The 20433-nt window shown below is 41.2% G+C and overlaps 1 protein-coding gene across 4 annotated transcripts in view; it reads right to left on the bottom strand.

Moving 5' to 3' along the window:
• Positions 1-396: 396 nt before the first annotated feature.
• Positions 397-20433, bottom strand: part of LOC140356552 (phosphatase and actin regulator 1-like) — a 72969-nt gene continuing 52932 nt past the window's right edge. For all 4 annotated transcript variants that reach the window (XM_072441579.1, XM_072441580.1, XM_072441577.1 and 1 more), the window contains exons 5-12: positions 20304-20433; positions 16258-16454; positions 12750-12906; positions 9301-9356; positions 7712-7773; positions 6396-6536; positions 3594-3670; positions 397-2204 (exon numbers count right to left, since the gene is read on the bottom strand). The exon at positions 20304-20433 is cut by the window's right edge and continues 201 nt beyond it. In XM_072441579.1, the coding sequence (XP_072297680.1) occupies positions 2189-2204; positions 3594-3670; positions 6396-6536; positions 7712-7773; positions 9301-9356; positions 12750-12906; positions 16258-16454; positions 20304-20433 (836 nt within the window). In that variant the 3' untranslated portion in view covers positions 397-2188. The remainder of the gene's footprint in view (positions 2205-3593; positions 3671-6395; positions 6537-7711; positions 7774-9300; positions 9357-12749; positions 12907-16257; positions 16455-20303) is intronic.

Genomic DNA, 20433 nt, shown 5'->3' with positions numbered 1-20433 from the left:
CTCAGACTTTGTGGAAAGGTAATACGCACCATCTCATCAGGACGCCATTTCACAAGACAGAACAGCGCCATGCGTCTGCCTCAGGTCAATTCAGTTGATTTGGCTCCATCTAGTGGCCGAAAAAGAGTCCTGCAGGTTTAAACCAAAGCCATTAGACAGCTTAGTAGGCAATGTCTATTTTAGGTAGTTTAATTAGCTCAATTTCAAGTTTAAAGCAAATGTTGGGCTCTAAGGGACAGAGCCTTATTCTGAGATATTTGTGGGAACTCTAGTATTAACATATCTTTCAAAATAAATCTCATTTTGCTGTTCAAATGGATCTACCTTATGTTGAGTTAACTGAGGGTAAGAAACAAAGTCCTGACTACAAAAAAAGAGTGACCCCCACAATACAAATGCATTCAGAATTGAATTTTTAATTTTCATGGTGCATTCCTTACACTTGAAAATGGAAAAGAAAACAAATCCTGTTTCATGACCGTGAGAAAGGAAACAGATTATTGCTGAACTCTGATTCCAGCAGATGTTTAACCTCACGCTCAGCCTGGTGGTACAGTGTTCTAACAGCTGAAAAGGGAGAACTGCAGTATTGTTTACATTCATACGTTACTATTGTACTTCACTGTATTCCTATAAATTACAGTATGGTGTGTAATTGAAATCACACAATTTGGTTATTCTGGGGGGAAAAAATCCTCATTTTGTATCCTTAATCAGATGACACAATGTAACCATCAAAATGCAGCTCTTCTGTATTTTGAAATTGCATTGTATTTAAGTCATCTGTGATTTTTTTTTATAAAGAATTGCCTTGAAAGAGAACATACAAAACAGTCTCTTGTGACTTTTCTTAAAGATAATAAAAATACTAAAATGTTGTGCGTACAGAAAGCAAATGGGTTGTGAATACTCCTGATGGATCTTTAAACAAATAACGGTCAGAAAATCACTGTACAGTGAACACACAGATCCTGAAAGACAAAAATGTGGCTATAGTACAGCCACAACGCTAACAGTGTAAAGAATGTAATCACAAAACTATGTCTGATCCAATTAGTTCAAAAAAGGTCTTTTAAATTGCTGATATTGTATTTTAAATTCTGCCACGCTTACAAGAAAAAGGCAGTTATTCTAGTTAAAGCATTCTTAAAAAGGAAAACCCTGAAGTGAGACATAGTGTACAATGACAAAATGGTGGTGTTGGTGATGGCGAGGGGGCAACCTGCAGTATAACCTTCTCATCTACATACTAGGAATATTGCTTGCTCAAAAGCTTATATGATTGTAAAAGAAAAGTGTATCATACAATGCACAAGATTAGTTTTACAGTGCAATGAGCCCGCTCTCACAAGTCATCTCAAAAACCATGAACGAGATGGGGCTCGTGGAGGAAACATTTAAAACATTTGTGTTTCAAGTGCTTATATGAAAACATAAAAAGACATTTATAAAACAAAATTACTTGTTGCATTCGCTGGTGTCGAGACTAGATCTACCAGCTGCACGTTTTTTACACCAGGGAAATGTCTTGAGCTTTTTCCACTATACACAAAATGTACACACAGAGACTGAGAAGACGCCCGAACCTCTCAAATTCACAGCAATTAAGATGTCAAAAAATGTATTGTTCATTGCACATATGTGGGAAGAGATATCTGCAAGTAATGGCACATAGGGAACTACAGAGGGCGCTGAAGCCTAATAAAAGCACTGAAAAATATTGCACATGATTCAATGTTTTGGACCCGCCTTCCTTTTGAGTCTTTTGCCAAGCCTTTTACAAAGTCCCAGCAGGTGCAGGAAAGAATAATCTCAAAATAAAAATAATCCACTCTCCATTTAGGGTATGAATGGGACCAAAGTGACAGCATGACAAAGACGGGATTTAAAAAGTCTTGGTGAGTCCGTTGACAGTCCATCGCCGCAGAACTGGGCCCCTGTCAGTAGACGTTTTGATTGAGTTGAGAATTCTCCAGCCGAGTGGGCGTGGCATGGACTGGCTGGAGTCTCTATGTGCTACTACAGTGGATGACTCGGTGGTGATGGTGTGGGGGTCTTCGAAAAAGGCATTTCAGAACGCATGGCCTTTTTTTGTCGTAGAAACGGGCATCGTTTTGTCTGTCCAGCACTTGAGGTTCTCAGTGGAGGAGAGCGCCCGCCCGGCACCGCTCCAGACAGTGGTGGTCTACTATGGTCTGTGGAACCTGTGGGGAAACAAACCAACAACCATTCATTTTCAGGTTACAATGCATGATACAAAGATAATGAGAACAGTACATTAGGGCCAATAGTGTGGTTATACATATTCAAAGTTGTTACACAAATAGGTAGGATATTCACAGTAGGGCTGCATGTTCTAGTCCTGGTCCTGGTTTGTGTCGTGTTCTAGTCCACGTTTGTGTCGCGTTCTAGTCCACGTTTGGGTCGCGTTCTAGTCCACGTTTGGGTCGCGTTCTAGTCCACGTTTGGGTCGCGTTCTAGTCCACGTTTGGGTCGCGTTCTAGTCCACGTTTGGGTCGCGTTCTAGTCCACGTTTGGGTCGCGTTCTAGTCCACGTTTGGGTCGCGTTCTAGTCCACGTTTGGGTCGCGTTCTAGTCCACGTTTGGGTCGCGTTCTAGTCCACGTTTGGGTCCTGTTCGAGTCCCGGTTTGGGTCGTGTTCGAGTCCCGGTTTGGGTCGTGTTCTAGCTTACCATGGAAAAAAAACAAGATTGAATCTGCCCTATCCTTTCAAAAACACACATTTTCATATTAAAATACCGCAGCTTTCTTTCTGTCTGATGGAGAGCTTTGATGTCTTTAAGATTTATTCAACATCTATTATTGCTATAGCCAATAATGCAAAATCAATACTTTTGTGATTTATGAAATGGAGCCTTGGTTACTATATTGTAAGAAAATAATAAAAGATAGGACTGCTTATCTCGACCGCAACAAATTTCTATTCCTTTTCCCACAATGCAGTTCTGTGGGACAGTTAGCTAACATGTCTCAAAGCCATACCTAACCTTACCAAACTAACTTTTCTTAACACTATTCCTAACGTTATCCTATAGTGAAAAAAAAATTAAGTAAAAATAAACAAAATGCTAGCTTAGTCTTCAGTGCAAAGTGGCGGTTGAGTGGCAGAACTGGGTTTGGGGGGAAATTAAGAGGATTTGAAAACGTAGCATACTTGCATTGTTACAGCAATAGCACAATTCAAATCAAAATATTATTTATTATGAATGGGTAAAAGTCCTCACAGAATCCTTCAAAGCAGGAGGAATGATTCATCTGAAACCCTTGAATACAGACAATAAGAGAAAAGGCTGCATTGTTGACTTGTTAGCCCACATGAGCCGTGGATATTTTACACAGATCAAAGTACATTATTTGATTCATTTAACAGCAGGACTTTTCTGGGTTTACTTGTTATTGCATGTTGTTCTAGGTACATTGAATTAGGGCCAGTGTTTAAAAAAAATGTTTTATTGTGCATTAGGACTGAATACAAGGCCATTGCAGAGAAATGCACAGCTGCTGCGTCTCACACATCTGTAATTTGCTATTTAAATTCATATATTCTGTGTGTCTGCATGGTTGCACAGTACCTGGTTAAATGGCGACTTGACTCGTGCACTTCCATCTCATTGCTCTTGAAATCATTCAGTTCCTTTCGTATAGCCGCCTGCAGAAGACAAAGAACAAAAAGGCAAGATTAAGAGGAGCTCAAAAAGGAGCAGCATCGGTAAATTGCAGCCTGTAAGCCATAACTATTCCCCAGCATGCTTCATGCATCATTTACACACATCCACAAATAAGTCTGCACAGCGTCTCACAGTATTGAGCCTTTTACCTCCCTTTGACAAAACAGAAAGAAAGGACGCAAAGGGCATTCAGAAATGTTCTAAATTCAGTTGTTGCATTTCAATGACAATGTATTAAACTCTATTGTTTTCACGTATTTTATTTTGGGAGATATTTTTGAGCATAATTTAAACTTGACTGTAAAAAAAAAAAAAAAACATCTTCCGGGAACACATTCTTTCCAAACCATTGAAGTTATGCTTGTTTTTACTCCGATTTGTGACGCACTTGGTGATTCACTGCCGTCTAGAGGCAGCATCACTGTGACAAAAGCAAATGGCTTAGTGCCTTGCCCAAGGATATACGGATTCCAAGAACAGAGTCAAAGAGTCAAAGACCTACAACATAGAAACAGTTTGTTAGGGCTGTGTAATAAGCCCCCTTTGGCTCTTTAAACTGTAATTTAAAGCAGAATCCCGGGATGGTGACGCCACTGCATTTCAGAATGACTCAAGAGGAGAGTGAATGCTGTTCAAACCTGTCCGCAGCAGAGGAAGATGTTCTGGTGATGTCGGTTATTATAAGAAACATGTAAAAAAGTGGAACTGGACAAGATTCAACCGAAAAAGAAAATAAACTTACAGTGTAATCTCCCAAACAAATATCTAAAAAGGTGACATTTCTGCACTTTGTTTAAACTTTCACTGCTCTTTTGCTTTTTTTGTGAGATATTTGAACCTCAAACAACAAGCACGTTTCATCTTTTTCTGCTTATTGTGATTATTGTCATCCGGAAAATAGAATGGAAGCTGGACCAAGGAATACAAGTGTAGTGTTACGATTACAGTGAGAAAAAAACATTACAATTTATTCACAATGATTGAGATTTAACTTCTTTGTATTCATTTTTTCATAACCATTGCTAAACCTTTGCTATTCCTTACGTGTGTGACCAGCTTTGACAAAATAAGGGGAAAACTAATAGATTTAGGACTATTTATTGAATATAAAAATACATAATTTTGCCTCTAAAATAGTCACAATCATAATCTTTTTAGTCCTTATCATTATATTGTGACCTGAAAAATCACTTTTATCGATTAACCTAATGATTTGGACATCTCTTGTAGGACCTGAATATTTATCTCATACATTTACAAGTGGATACAGTGTATATTGCGCTGTAAGACTGTGTAAAGTCCTTGTTTTGTGACGTGACGTTTCGCCGGTTTTGAAGGTCACAAACATGTGGTAGTTGATGGGCTCGACAGGAAAACGGTTTCTGGCCAGATTACATTTGATCCCTAAAGTCCTGACAGTCCCATTACCGTCTTATGTAAGGGACGTTGCATAAGGAATAACCTGATGCTTTTCACATGAGCGGTCCACAGGTATGTGCGGCCCTGTTCGGCTGTGTTCCACCCCAGGACAGGCAGCCACATCAAACGAAGGAGCTAATTAAAAGTCACAAGCGCAAAGTAAAGAGCCGCATGGGGAAGGCCCCGGGATGTTTACCAGGCCGGCTCCAAACAGCCAGCATGGAACTCAAGAACACATCATTCCATTAAAACCTAAGTTAATTGTACTGTTGAAATTGCAGCGGAGGGACGTTTATGTAACAGTGACTTTCTAGTTCAAAGTATGGGATTACGTGATGGTACAATGTCCACATAGAGCAGATTTTGAATTTGAAATACAGGTGAATACATCAAAATGAAAAATGTTTAAGCAGTCAAATTGGAAAAAAAAGTGTAAAAATCACAGTGAAACTTTTCATTGCAAAGATTCAAAATGCCATGATTCAGTCACTCAAATACGTTCTAAATTTAATTGGTTGAATTGGAGGAATTGGAGTCTATGCATTGGACATTTTAAAGTTTTGAAACTGGGAAAAACACAATCAAAATGTATACCGCAAAATTCAAACATGTATTTTCTGGGTTAAAAGAAATTAAGTATTTCAATGTCTAAATCTGAAATACAAATGTGTAGAGTTGAAGTTAACTTTGCCATGTACAGTCGATTTGGAGACTTTCTGGAGCCTTAACTGTTTGAGACAATTGACCAAATAAATAAAATGTGTAGAAAAACTGAACTTTGTTTCATTTTCCCTCCAAAAAGTGAGGGAAAATGTTAACTATGTCGACTAACATATCGTTCATAGTTTTCATCAGTGTCGGTTAATTAAAAACAAAAAATTCAGCGATGACTAAAGGACAACGATGACTAATATAAAATATATAAATAAAATCAACAAACAGACAGAATGGACAGGTAGAAAGTAGATCCAAAAGCAGCTCAGTTTTGACATTCTTTTTCAGTGAAACGGCCCCATAACAGATCAGACACAAACGTTAAAACCGAAGGACAAGTCTTTGCCGTTTGCTGGACTCTTCCATCACATCTGTCAGTTTTTCATACAAATTAAAAGCTCTATTATGTAGCTTTTCAGGTAGAAGGTTCATTATGTCATCTACCTTCATGGACATGTGATTGTTTGGAGAGTTTAATGCTTTACAGTGACAAGAAAAGAAAAGCTACAACTTTATCATACAAACATGTGCACGGTCTTAACATTGGGATTACATGATGCTGTGATCCTGTACCTTGTCAGCTGCGGTGAGTCTGGTCCAGGGTTTATCCGCTCTCCGGTCGTAGTCCTGGGCGTCGGACACCTCCACATAGTCGCTGAAGCGGATGAGGATTTTGGCCAGTCTGAGCTCCTCCACGGTGGGCCTCTGGCTTAGCTGAAGAGAGGGGGGAAAAGAGGTTGAATATTCATTTTAAAATGTGATGTGATGTCACAGGTAGAAGCCGTTATGTATTCTTGTAAGTGCACATATTGTAGATAGAGATTAGCAACTACAGGTGGCAGATATGGAGAAAACTGCATAATATTGGCATTGTTGTTTTGTGTGTATGATCAAAACTATTGACAATTACCTCCAAAAAGTGAGGGGAAAAAAGTAAAATCTTCCAGACGACTGTATAAAAGGTTTATTTAGTAGTTGTTGTTGTTGTTCATTTTATGGACATTACAGATGCATTTGATCACATTCCTGATTTTGTTTGTTTTTTAATTTAGTTGAATTGAATCTATTTTGAGCCAGTTTAAGTCATCAACTCCAAATTACCTTCATAATCATGATGTGAACTATTTTACTGCATAAAACGCACAATACCATTACATAATATTTGAGAGGTCGTGAATTATGAAGTATCTTCATGAATACTGCATATATTCTAGAGCTTCAAACCATTCTACTGTAGTTACTTTGTTTACAATAAATAGCACTATTTTACAATTGTCAGCCCATTTAATAATCTAAATATTAATATGACTGATTTCTTTTTTTTTTGTTTGATTTACTGTTTATTTTTGCAAAACGTGTCATGATCTACACCGAGTGCCACCTAAGAAAATAAACCAGGTTGAAAACAGAACTATACCAGGGCTAAATTAGGGCTAAATTATCCTAAAATTAGGACTACACTATTGCTATACAAGTTCTAAACAATGACAAGCCAAAAAGGAGACAAAATGTGGATTAAATGGACTCTAAATTCAACAACACAGTTTGAGAACAAATAATCTTATCCAGAAACACGGTAGGAAATGATAAAAACTCCTTCTACACCTCAGCTTGTCCATAGGTGTGCTGGAAGTGTGACTTTTTAATAGAAAGTGATGGACCATGTTTTCAAACTCCCTGTGGTGTGGAAGCATTTGGCAAGAAAACATCATGAAAGGGCCAAGGGCGACAAGGTCACTGTGGCCCCCCCTGAGGGCCTACGCTCGCTGTAACATAACCTACACCTCTCCTAGTAAAAAAAAACACACCTCCACGGCATCTGCTCATGGCCTAACTGTGTCCAGCTTCTAAGTCCGGAAGATCAAGTGTGTGGACCTATTTTTACTCACCTTTCGCGATAATCTCCGCTTGATTTCTCGCTTCTCCTCCATCTCCTCCTGTTCATTGCGGGCTGCATGGAAACGAAAACAGAAAAAAAACGGAAATGATTCAAAACGGAAAAAACCTAAGGGAACGCTGCATTTACATAACACGTCTCATTAGCAGCCGATAGATGTAGTCAAATGTTTCCTTAGTCCGTTACATATTCGTCTGTTTACAAGTCTTTAAGGACGGGTGTCGGGGGAGGTGTATTCCTTAACATCATCCCACAGCTTTTTCTTACACGTCTAAGATGGGGGAATTGTAGTCTGGAAAGGGGAATTCTAGCAGAAAAAGCAGATATCAAAAAGCTCAAAACCACAACAGACGTCTCCAGCTGAGAGGGTAAACAGTGAGAAGTAAAAACAAACTTGGGGCCTGTTTGCATTCAGTCAAAATGTGCCTTTTATTAAGAAGAAAGAAAGAAAAGAAAAAAGACCTACTTGTGCAACCTTGTTATTGTATTGATATTAACCTTGTGTTTCTGAGTGAGGAGAACGACACGGCTATCCACCATGTAGCCGCGGTGTTACCTTTGCCCAGTGTCAATCAAACATTTCCCCCACGGGGCGGAAGAACGCAGGGGCCAATCAGGCTCTGATGTGCCCGCCAGGAGCAAGGCCTGTGAAAGCATTCTCTGAGGACCGGGGTCTACAAAAGAACCTTCTTAGGATACAAGGCTAAAAAGCATGTATTAACAAGCCAGTGCACCAGGCAAGTCTTGATCAGAAGTGCTTTTGCTATTTACATCATCATTTATTCAAACAGATGAATAATCTTAGCCACCGTCTGACAGAGCGCTTCATTTGTCTTTCATAAAAAGAAAATATGTGGATACTTTTTTTCCTGGAATGTTCCACAGTTTGGCATTCAATATTTAACATATCTATTTTCATGGAGACAAGCAGGCGTCGTCACCTGGTCAAGTTACTAGTCATAGCTGTGGAGAGGCGAGTCAGCTCACAGAAAGAATGTATGTTTTAAAGGGAGTTTTGAGCAATAAAACAACCTCAATGAAATAAAAGGACACATTTAATGCCATATTGTGGTATATTCCAGGCAAAGCAGCAGCGTATCACCACCGTGGGGAAATGCAGGTGGCGGACCCCTAACAGAAAAGTGACAGTGTGTGCCTTTATTGTAGACTTAATTTAGCAACATGTACCGATAGTTTTGTTTTTCCTTTTTTTAAGTTACAAGTGGTAAAATGGTGTCGTGCCAATGCAAAAGGATTGTTGTATACTTGAAGTTCTTTCTCTAAATGAGCCTGTTGGATTCCTCGGCTTGAATAGAGTTTTTGAGGAGGAAAAAGGGGAGGGGCAGGTCTTGACCAATCGCATTCTCAAAACAAATGGGGTGGTCTCATGTCGACGGTTTGCATGATTTTCATTACATTCCACCATTGTCCATGTGTTGTGCAACATGTTAGATCATAATTCCAGGACATAGATAAATAGCTGGTCTTATAAATGCTGTGTAAGTGATTATATATCGTTTTGTACTAAAGCAGGGTTCAAAGTGGCTTCCTATTGAATTGAGACAGAGCATTTTCACTCACGTTTGAGGATGTTCCTCTGCTCCAGCTCTTCTGCCGTTGGCCTCTGGCTCAGGCGCCTGAAAAGAAGCACACAGTCTATTAAAATTCAGAGCTCTACTTTAACATAACCTCCTGACAGGGCTTTATCACTGTTTGCCTTTGTACACGCTTTTTGAGGATAAAGTTGCTGAGTTAATGGAAAAGTTAGAATTTGTTCCCTTTTCCCATCTTTGCCCCAATATTAACTTTACTGTGACCCCCAGCAAGGTTAAATCTTTTATTCAAAACTTCCATAACGTTGCATTATTTCAATGTTACATATTCTTGGTAGTGCAGTAAAATTCTAGGGCTGTAATGGTTAATCAAGTCCTGACTAATCGACTAGTGAAATAAAACACAATTAACACATTTTAGAATAGTTATCTGGAGTGTAGATGATATTTGCAAGAAAAATGGTTAATCAGTGCCATTATTTAAAAAAAAAGGTCTAGTATGAGACCATAATGATTCAGAAGAGACCAAGACCATTTGAAAACCATTTGAAAAGAAAATATCACATTTTGTCCTATATAGGTGATTTCTTTCAATACTTGAAATGAGAATCTAGTTTTGATACGGTCTTTAGATTGTTTTCTACAACCCTAATTCTGCATTATAACGTTATAATCTCAATTCGAACTGGCCGACAGCTGTGACAAACGGCTCGTATCCGCATACAGTCCATTCAACAGTCTTGTGCAAAAATAAAACAAACAAAGGAGACATGCTTTAAGGCGGGCGACATCAGCACATCTCATTCCCAAATCTGTTTTTGAAAGATTATCTCCCATTTCCTCCTTCTGTTAGTGGATGAAGAAGTGAAGACACCCTGAGGCGCTCTTGGATAAGGTCACCGCGAGTGTTTTCAATGGGGAAACTCTTATTATAGCAGCTGAGCAGGAGCTGGAGGCAGTAGAACTAATCACGGAATCAATGGTTGTCTCCATCTTGTTAGCTCTGATAAGGATCAGGAGAGGCTGTTCCCGGTGACGCTACAGCTGGATTCAAAACGCCGTGTTGAATTGTATGCTCCGCTCACAGCGCTTCCTTCAGGCTTTATTCTTGGATGGGAAAAAAAATACTGAATCTAGTTTTAATCTCCCCTTGTACAAGTACATGGTTTACTGTACTACATGGCCTTAATATAGTCTTTGTAATGTCCTTTAATGTACTATGTACTTCCTTCATTTGACTGCTTCTTCCTTCCTGCGTTACAACATAAAATCATTCTTTGGTCCAATTGCCTTTTTTGTTTTTTAAATGTAAAGTGAAACTGCATGAATAGTACGTTACCCGAAATCACCCCTGAAATTGTCGAGTGGAGAGATAGTGTGGCTTTGCTTTAAAAAAAAAAAAAAAAAAAACATAACTGCAGTCCTTCAAGTGTACTGCAAGTCTGTCGATGTGACTTGGATTAAAGAGTAAATTTAAGTCACTAAGCCGTTTTCCCTCAAAGAGTGAAATTGGGATTGGAGCATAATGACACAACACTATGGACACGGAAAGAGAGAGAGAGAGAGAGATAAGAAGAGCGGGGGAGAGAGAGGAGGGAGAGAGAAAGAGAAGACGGCAGAGAACGACGCAGGGGAAACAGAGAAATGGGGGCGAGAGAGTGACGGGGGCGAGAGAGAGAGAGTGAGAGACGGAGAGAAAGACAGAGATCGCAAAGAACAACGAAGGAGACGAGGGAGGGAGGGAGAGAGAGCTGGGGTGAGAGAGTGAAGTGAGCGGAGATCGAGAAATGCGAGAATGGAGAGAGAGAGAGAGCGAGACAGGAGAAAGAGTGGAGAGACAGTGAGAGGAAGATGACAGGGGAGAGAGAATAAAGAGAGGAAACAGCAAGACAGAGGAGAAAGAGAGAGAGAGAGAGAGAGAGAGAGAGATACTACAGAGAAGAAAGAGGCAGCGAGAAAGAATGAAGAGAGAAGAGAAAGGAGAAGAGAGAAAACAGAGGGAGAAGAGAGTGTGGCAGAGAGAGATGGAGAGACAGCAAGAGGTAATGAGAGAGAGAGAGAGAGATAGCAAGATTTTTTCTTTTTTCTAACGCGACAACCAACCCGGCCTTCTGGAAGCACAGTTGGGAAGAACAAGCCGTCTGCCAATGTCGCCTGTAAATATCCCTTCTCTTCCCCTTTAAAAAACAGCTTTACCGAGACGTCGCAAACACGGCAGACGTCCATTTTATCCTCGGCCTGTTTTTTTGCGTTTGCTCGGCACGTCACGGCGTCCACCACGGGGCAAAGCGGCTCATTCTTGTAATCAACCCTTGTGAGATTGTCAATTAAAAATATCCTTCTCGTTTTAGAAGCTACGCCAGAGGAAATGATCAGTTTTTTGCAGATCGAGCTGGCACGCGCTTCAAAACGACCTGCCGCAGCCGAATCAACCATCGTTTTTTTTTTTTTTTTTTTTAACTGTACGCGGACGTTGGCCTAGCACCAAACGCTACACTGGTTTGTTGTGTTGTGAGGATTTGCATGTGAACGCACCGTGACTTTCATGAACTGCGTCAATGTGTTTGTTTGGGATGTTGGTGGTGTCGAGTGGAGAGAGAGAGAGAGAGAGAGTTTGGCACAAGAGGCATCGCCGCGGTGATTCAGTGAGCGAGGGAGGAAGTAAGAGAGAGAGAAAGGGGCGAACAAGAGAGGAGACAGGAGAAGGAAAGGAGACGAGGAGAGGGAGGGTTGGAATCGGAAGAGAAATTAGGTCAGCTCCATTTTCAAAGCCTCATTTCGGAGAGATAATGCGTTTATATCTCGATCGCTCAGAAGCCGAGGAATGAAAGGGAATAAAGTGTCCAAATTGAGAGGTTTTTGTTTTGTAGAGATTGCGCAGGGAAGTACAGACTCCGGTCCAAGAATGGGTAGAGCTACTGCAAGCCCATAGCAACAAGGGCTGTGTTGGCAAGACCGTTATGATTCACATGCAAGTGTAAAAGCGCGTTTGTGCCGTGTTCACGTTCAAATACGAGCCGTTTGTGGATTTGCATTTTTATGTGAGTAATTCATGTTCTTCTGATTGCTCCAAACCAACCGATATGTACAGATGAAGCAGTTTCTCTGGGGACCATTGGGGTCCGAAGTCAAATCATTAATAATTAAAAAAATAATGCATCTATAGCACAGTAAATTGCTCACATTATCACAGCCACATCTGCCCAGGAGCAGACTGACTAATGTGGCTGCTAATCCTTGCCAAGGGCCTCTACGACCATCAATCACTCAAGATGAGGCAATGAGTCTTTGCCACTGGCACAAAAGCATTTATTATTATTTCTTGATGCATATCGCAACTTTTTCAATACTTTTTTTTATTCCCCCCCTTCCGTCTCAAATGGTCAGTCGAAGGCTTGAGGTAAAATCGGACTTCTCTTGCATGTGTGTTGCATAAGAACAGCTGAAAAATGCATGAGCTCTTAAAAAGGAGTTTACCGCGTGAGTTTGGTGCCGATCTGTTGTCTGGACTCCAGCCGCTCCTCGTCCGTCTGCATGGGCAGGATGTTCTTCTCCTCCAGCTCTCGTTTGGAAGGCCGGTTACTTAGTTTGATGGCGAGGGAGTCTTTCCTCAGCACTTTCTGAGCAAGCGAACCTAAAACATAAAGTCAATGCCGATATTTCATTGAACACCTTAACGAGTTTAGACATTGGGTGAATAAATTCCTAATATGTGCAACGCCCTTAATGACTGCACCACTTAGTACCATTTATTTCAGTTTTTCAAAACACCCCGGGGAAATCTTTGTCAAGTGTGAAAAAATTACTCAGAACATCCAGAGTTCCAGGCTGCACTGAGCTGCAGAGGCTGCGAGGCTGCACTGAGCTGCAGAGGCTGCACTGAGCTGCAGAGGCTGCACTGAGCTGCACTGAGCTGCAGAGGCTGCACTGAGCTGCAGAGGCTGCACTGAGCTGCACTGAGCTGCACTGAGCTGCACTGAGCTGCACTGAGCTGCAGAGGGAGGCTGCACTGAGCTGCACTGAGCTGCAGAGGCTGCACTGAGCTGCACTGAGCTGCACTGAGCTGCAGAGGCTGCACTAGCACCGACTCATGATTGGGGCAGGAGCAGATCAGAGAGAGAGTTCTTAGCCGTAGGAATTGGCAAATCAAATGAGACTCATGTGAGGCTCATTCTGCTTTCTAAATGGATAATTGTCTCGCAAACCCCAAAAAACAAAGAACAATATCAAAACCTTGGCCATCATGTCCATTATTTTTGGAATTAAAAAGTTAACATTACAACTGTTATCAATAAAAACAACATTTGATTAGTTTACAGATATAGCATGTTTATCATACTACCTAAAACACTGTATGATGTCAAACCTATATTCATCAAGTTACAGGTCAGATCTGTGGGGAGGCGAGTTCACCTGATGATTTTTAAGGAATTTAGTTCAATAAAAATATCAATCATTAAATGATATATGTTTAATGGCACACAGTGGAACATTCAGGCAAAAAAAAAAATCATGGGGACCCTCCCACCAGGAAAGTGATCAGGCAGGCTGAGGCCGGCTACAAGAGGAGGATGGAGGATCAGCTGCAGCAGAAGAACATTCAGGGAGTGTGGAGGAGCCTGAAAACCATCTCGGGCTTCAAAATCCCCCCTGCCCAGACAGAGGGGGATCTACAGTGGGTGAATGATTTAAATGCTCACTTCTTGAGGTTTGATCGGTCACCCGCCCCTCCCCCTGCACAGCTGCATGCTCCCTCTTCCACAGCTGGACAATGCCCTGCATCTGTTCCTCTTCGCTTATCTGCCCCGGACCATCAGCTCCCCACTTCGCCTGGACTCACCCATCCCCCCCAGCACACGGTCCCCCTGCCAACCACTGACTGTCACAGCAGCACAGGTGAGGAGTGAGCTGAAGAGGATTAAAGTGAGGAAGGCAGCAGGACCTGATGGCATCAGCCCCAGGCTCCTTAAGTCCTGCGCAGATGAACTGTGTGGAGTTATGGAGCATGTCTTCAACATGAGCCTGAAGCTGAGGGTGGTACCACAGGTCTGGAAGACCTCCTGTCTGGTACCTGTGCCTAAGACACCGCGCCCCAAAGACCTCAACAGCTTCAGGCCAGTGGCTCTCACGTCCCACCTGATGAAGACACTGGAGCGGCTAGTCCTGGACCACCTCCGCTCCACCGTGAGCTCAGCCATGGACCCGCTGCAGTTTGCATATCGGTCTGGCATCGGAGTGGAGGACGCCGTCATCTCCCTGCTGCACCGCTCTCTCTCTCTCACCTGGAAAAGCCTGGCAGCTCTGTGAGGATTCTGTTCTTCGATCTTTCCAGCGCCTTCAACACCATCCAGCCGCTGCTCCTGAGGGACAAGCTGGAGACGGCTGGTGTGGAGTATGACCTGGCAGAGTGGATCCTGGACTACCTCACAGACCGACCCCAGTTTGTGAGAGCCCGGAACTGTGTGTCTGACACTCGGACCTGCAGTGTGGGGGCGCCCCAGGGCACTGTCCTCGCACCCTTTCTCTTCACCCTTTACACTGCAGACTTCAGACATGACACAGACAGCTGTGTCCTGCAGAAGTTCTCTGACGACTCTGCCATCATCAGACTTATCACGGACGACGATGACGCGGAGTACAGAGGACTGGCGCAGGACTTTGTGGACTGGTGTCAGCGGAACCACCTCCTCATCAACGCGGGGAAGACCAAGGAGATGGTGGTGGATTTCCGCAGACGCCACCCCACTGCCCCCTCACCAGTGAACATCCAGGGACGGGACATTGAGAGAGTGGACTCATACAAGTACCTGGGTGTTCATCAGAACCACAAACTGGACTGGACTCATAACACAGACGCACTGTACAGGAAGAGCCAGAGTCGGCTCTACCTCCTGAGGAGACTCAGGTCTTTTGGAGTGACAGGGCCACTCCTGAAGACCTTCTATGACTCTGTGGTGGCATCAGCTCCTGTACGGTGTGGCCTGCTGGAGCAGCAGCATCACAGAGAGGGAGAGGAAGAGACTGGACAGAGTCATCAAGAAGTCCAGCTCCGTCCTGGGCTGTGCTCTGGACTCGGTGCAGGAGGTGGGGGACAGGAGGGTCCTGGCTAGATTCACATCTATGCTGGACCATGAGTGTCGCCCCCTGCAGGACACTCTGTCCGCTCTGGAGAGCAGCTTCAGTGAGGGACTGATCCACCCTCGCTGTGTGAAGGAAAGGTTCCGTAGGTCTTTCCTTCCTGCTGCTGTCAGACTTTATAACAAAAACTGTTAGTACTGAACTCTCGCAATACTGACCTAACCTAATACTGATGTGCAATTCTGTCATATGTGCAATTGCTGTTGGAATTCATGTGCAATTCATGTGCAATTACTGTGAAATTCATGTGCAATCTATGTGCTGTCGTGACACATATTCATGTGCAATTACTGTCGTGATCACATGCAATGGTATTTATTTATTTGTCTATGGGAGTTTTTATTTATTTATAGGAGATCTTCTACTGAAAGTCTTTTTCAGACTTCCTGTAAGTGATCTGTTCTTCTGTATCTACCTCTGTATCTACCTGCGTTGCACCAATGAAATTTCCCCATGTGGTACAATAAAGGAATATCTTATCTTATCTTATCTTGAACCTTTAATTGGGTGGATTTTTCTTTCCCCATTCGCAGACACTTTAAAGATAAATTAACCAGAAACTAGTCAGAAACACATGCAATAATAAGAAACAATCTAGGTCTCATAAAAGTTGATTGAACACTTTGTCACGGCAAAACAATCAAAACAAAACATTAGTCAGGATGAGAACTCAAATTAAGTAGAAAATAATATTGAAAATTAAAAGTGTGAAGTGAAATTCAAAATGTATTATAGATGCTTGAATTCAAAAATGTTGTAGCAATATTTTTAGGATATGTAATCTGGAAAGCAAATGTTATATTTCCAATCCCCCTGAAGCCCTTTGAGCCAAATTGAAGCAACTCACTTGTGAATAAGGAGTCATCGTCTTCGTCATCGTCGTCGTCATCGTCCACGTCGTGCTCGTCCTTGTACATGCTGGGCAGATCCTCGTAGTCCGACTCGTTGGGCAGGTTCTCCTTGTCCTCCTCATAGTCGATGATGACGGAGGGCACTTCTCTACGGTCCAGAGGGGCACACTGACTGCTGCTGTGCAGTGCAGAGCTGCAGCACACAGAGACACAGACACACAGAGACACAGACACACAGACACGCACACACACACACAGACACACACACACACACACACACAGACACACAGACACACACACACACACAGACACACACACAGACACACACACACACAGACACACGACAGATAGTTAGAATTTTGTATGGGCTTTATTTTGAATATAAAAAGGAAATCATTAAAATAAGTTTGATGGAAATATTAAGTTATTGGCAATTTATCAATTTAAGTTTTAGTCAAGATATATATAAATATGAATAGTGATTTTTTTTTTTTTTATATATTTTTGTAAGTCGTATTAAAGTAAAATGGTAACAGTAAATGTTTTACATCAATTATTCTATAATTAATATACACATTTTTTATGCTGGACAAAGGCATCGGTGAAATATGGTCTTCCTCAAGAGAATGTTTTTAGATATGAATGAACAATTCATTTTTCCCATTATAATCTGGGTCTGAAAATAAGTAAATAAATGCTAAAACAAACAATTTACTGGGACGTTTTTTTGTTTTTGTTTTTTAACACAAACTGTTATAATTGAGTGTGAAACCGTTTCAATTTCATCAAATGTCGGCAACAGTGTCGTGAGTTTGAATCCCGACAATTTACTGCATGCCCTCCCTTCTCTCTCATCCCCCATTTTCCACTCATGTGTCCTGTCAAAAAAAAAAGTCTTAACAGCAGCTCAAAATGAGGAGATCTTTACGGCACAAAAGGATTCAACATCAGACACACAAACACACAACCAATATGTGAGAACCATGAAATATTTAAGAGAAATCCAAGGTATACAGCCCTTAAAATATCCGGGAGTACACATTTCACAAAGCCGAGCTGCCTTAAACCAGCAGCAGCTCTTTCACGTTAAAAAGGTAAAGCAGTGACACATTTGACAGGTTGATTAATCACAGTCTTGCCGTAGCTTCGAAGCTTTTAGAATAATTGTATCCGAAGTTGGGGCCATTACTTCCTTATCCTCATCTAAATGGCTCCGGAGAAAATAGCGGCCCTGGTGTAGATTTGTTACATAACGCCCAATCCCCTGCCCCTTTCCGCAGCAATAAGAAGGCGAGTGCAGCTGCTGATGTTATGTCAGGCCCAACGCTGAACTGTCCCACAAATACTCCAGCTCTGAACGAGGCCACAGAGCCCTGGGAGAGTGGCAGTGTTCTGGTTTAGACCTGTGCGCAGTCGCCACGGAGCAATCTGCGACCTCAATAACGCTAGAACGTGTCTCGTACCAGTCATGTCACCTCCATCAAACCAAATCATCAAGGTACGATGGATGGAGTGATTGCTTTTGGTAATAGTAACGACATGAAATGAGAAAATATATATGGCATCACTTTACTAATAAAAATATGTTGTCTGGTGTGCAATTAATCACATTTAAAATATTGATTTAAATTATTACTTTATTCTAAGACTGTTGGAAATTATAGCGATACAGTGCTGCAATATATCAATATTACTGCAATACTTTTGACAATCATTTTATATTAATTTAATGTTATATTAAATCAATTCTGTCAATGTATTAGTCAAAATCAAAACTAAAACAAGGCTAATTTAGACAGAATCAGACTTTTTAAATTTTAAAACCATACATTTCTGTCAGACAGAGGAGCTTCGTATTTTTGTGATATATTTAGTTATAGCAATATATTTATCAATATCGATTATAGTGGAAGCCAATATTGCAATTGTTTTTTTGTGCAGCCGTACACGATTCATAAAAAAAAAATATTAATCAAAAATACAATAAAATACACTGCCTGTCCAAAAACAAAAGTCTCCACAGGAAAAAAAAAGTCACAAACTATAATACTTTTTTGGTTGTGGTATTGTTTCAATAAGCTTCTGCAATGTCAAAAGATTCATTTGATTCCAGTTCTTCACCAAGATCTTGTATTGTATTGTATCCAGGTGGCGGCTTTTATAGTATTGTTTTTTTTTTGTTTTAGACAGGCCTGTCTAAAACAAAATGCCATGTGCGATTGTTCTTCCACTCAAAACCGGGAGCAAAGCCACTTTTGTAATCTACATAGGCTTTGAAATCAGGCGTTACAAAACATTACTATAAAAGATTATTTTACTTTCTCTACAGGTTCATTTTGACAGTATAGAAGCATCAATTTCAAACAATCCTGATTTTAATTATAAGCCAAATGATCATGATTATATTTTTTGCAAAAATTCAAAATATAGTTCAAGTATTTCAAAAACCATTGGTGTACTATATAAAGACATGCAGTTGGGCCCTGGTTTCTCACATGGCTTTGATTGACAGACAAATTAGCCAATCACAGAAACGCATCGGTTAAAACAAACATGGCGGTTTACACACAATGAGCACTAAACGCTTTCAATCTGAGGGCTTTGTCTGAGTTTGGCCTGAGACTGAGGGGAAGGATTGGCGACCAGACTGTAAATCCTCTTGTACATCCTTTGTCATTTGTAATATCAAAGTGCAGTTAATGGGAGTTGGCTCGGGAGATTAAAAATGAACTTTACTGCAATAGTGTGGCCAGGCATGCAATAAAGTCTGTCAAATGTCCCAGTAAGACTTCAGGTGCAATCATAGTTCAGACTAAGCTCCATTTTGCACTGCTGCACTAATAATGACACCAAGAAGTCACGATCATGACCTAGTCCCCTTTACTTTTAACTATACCAACAAACAATAGATTTGAGGAGTTTACAATTTGATCAAATGAACTCTTATGTCACTCATAAGTGTTGCTTTTAATTAAGAGGAAGAAATAATTTGTTTTGGAAATTAAATTAAATACTGATTTTATGGAAAACTTAAAAAAAAAAGTAAAATTAAAAGATAGAACAAGAAGATATGGAAGAAAAAAAAGCATTGATCTCAATTTAAAGTTTTTTTTCCCCTCTAAACAAGACTGACTTTTAAATCACAAAATAAAAGCCCTTTAAAGCAATTGAATAGCTCTGTTATCCTGTGCTCTACTGTACTGTGCTTTAACATCCGTTGAATAAGAGATTATAAGGTCATGTCTTAAATATACCGTAAGACCCAATAGTCCTTGTTCAGATTCTGTGGTCTAGTCCTGTTCAAGGTGTTTAAGCCTGATGTGACCTGCAATATGTTCAGGACGAGGTCTAGTTCAAGTCTATTTATTGATTGACTCTGAGTTTGTCTTTGCTTTAGTCCCGCCTTAGTCCCGCCTTAGTCCCGCCTTAGACCCGCCTTAGACCCGCCTTAGACCCGCCTTAGACCCGCCTTAGACCCGCCTTAGACCCGCCTTAGACCCGCCTTAGACCCGCTTTAGTCCCGCTTTAGTCCCGCTTTACTCCCGCTTTACTCCCGCTTTAGTCCCGCTTTTTCTGACAGAGCAATATTGTTTTTTTATTTTGTTATTTCAGTGAAACAACAGATTTCTTTTGAATAGAATCATTGCGAGTCGTTTGTAGATAGTGGATATAAATAATACAATTGTCGTGCAGTTTTGTAGTCTGGCCTCCAGACAATGGCCCTCCGAACAATCTGGCCCCATGGAAAGTTCATCAGTCTGAACTCTGCTCCAAACCACTTTTTCTTTCACTGACAGAAGATTTATTGACTGTGATCCTCTCAATTAAAAAAAAATCCCTAGAAGGTCATAGATTTTATTTAAAAGTCAAGATTGTTTACATCCATAGCTACATAAAACATGATATATTCTTAATCAACAGTCCAACAAAAACCAGACAGCAGCCCCTTTTGTCAGACGTGTTGTCACAGCTACATCCACTCTGTATTTAGCTGCAACCCAAAAATAGACATTGATCAGCTTACGTCAGTTATTCCACTAACCTCTCGAACCTGTGCATGGACAGTGCCAGGGTTTTATTGAGCTCCTCGATGATGCGGCTGGGCGTGTGCAGGCTGCCGTACTGCAGCTGGAGCGGGTGGTGCAGCGCTGACAGGCCCATGAACTGCGAGG

This window comes from Eucyclogobius newberryi, unplaced genomic scaffold (assembly GCF_026437365.1).
Source record: "Eucyclogobius newberryi isolate DKJ021-1_F unplaced genomic scaffold, fEucNew1.0.hap1 SCAF_12, whole genome shotgun sequence".
Taxonomy (NCBI): domain Eukaryota; kingdom Metazoa; phylum Chordata; class Actinopteri; order Gobiiformes; family Gobiidae; genus Eucyclogobius; species Eucyclogobius newberryi.
This window is presented reverse-complemented; position numbering and strand designations above follow the sequence as displayed.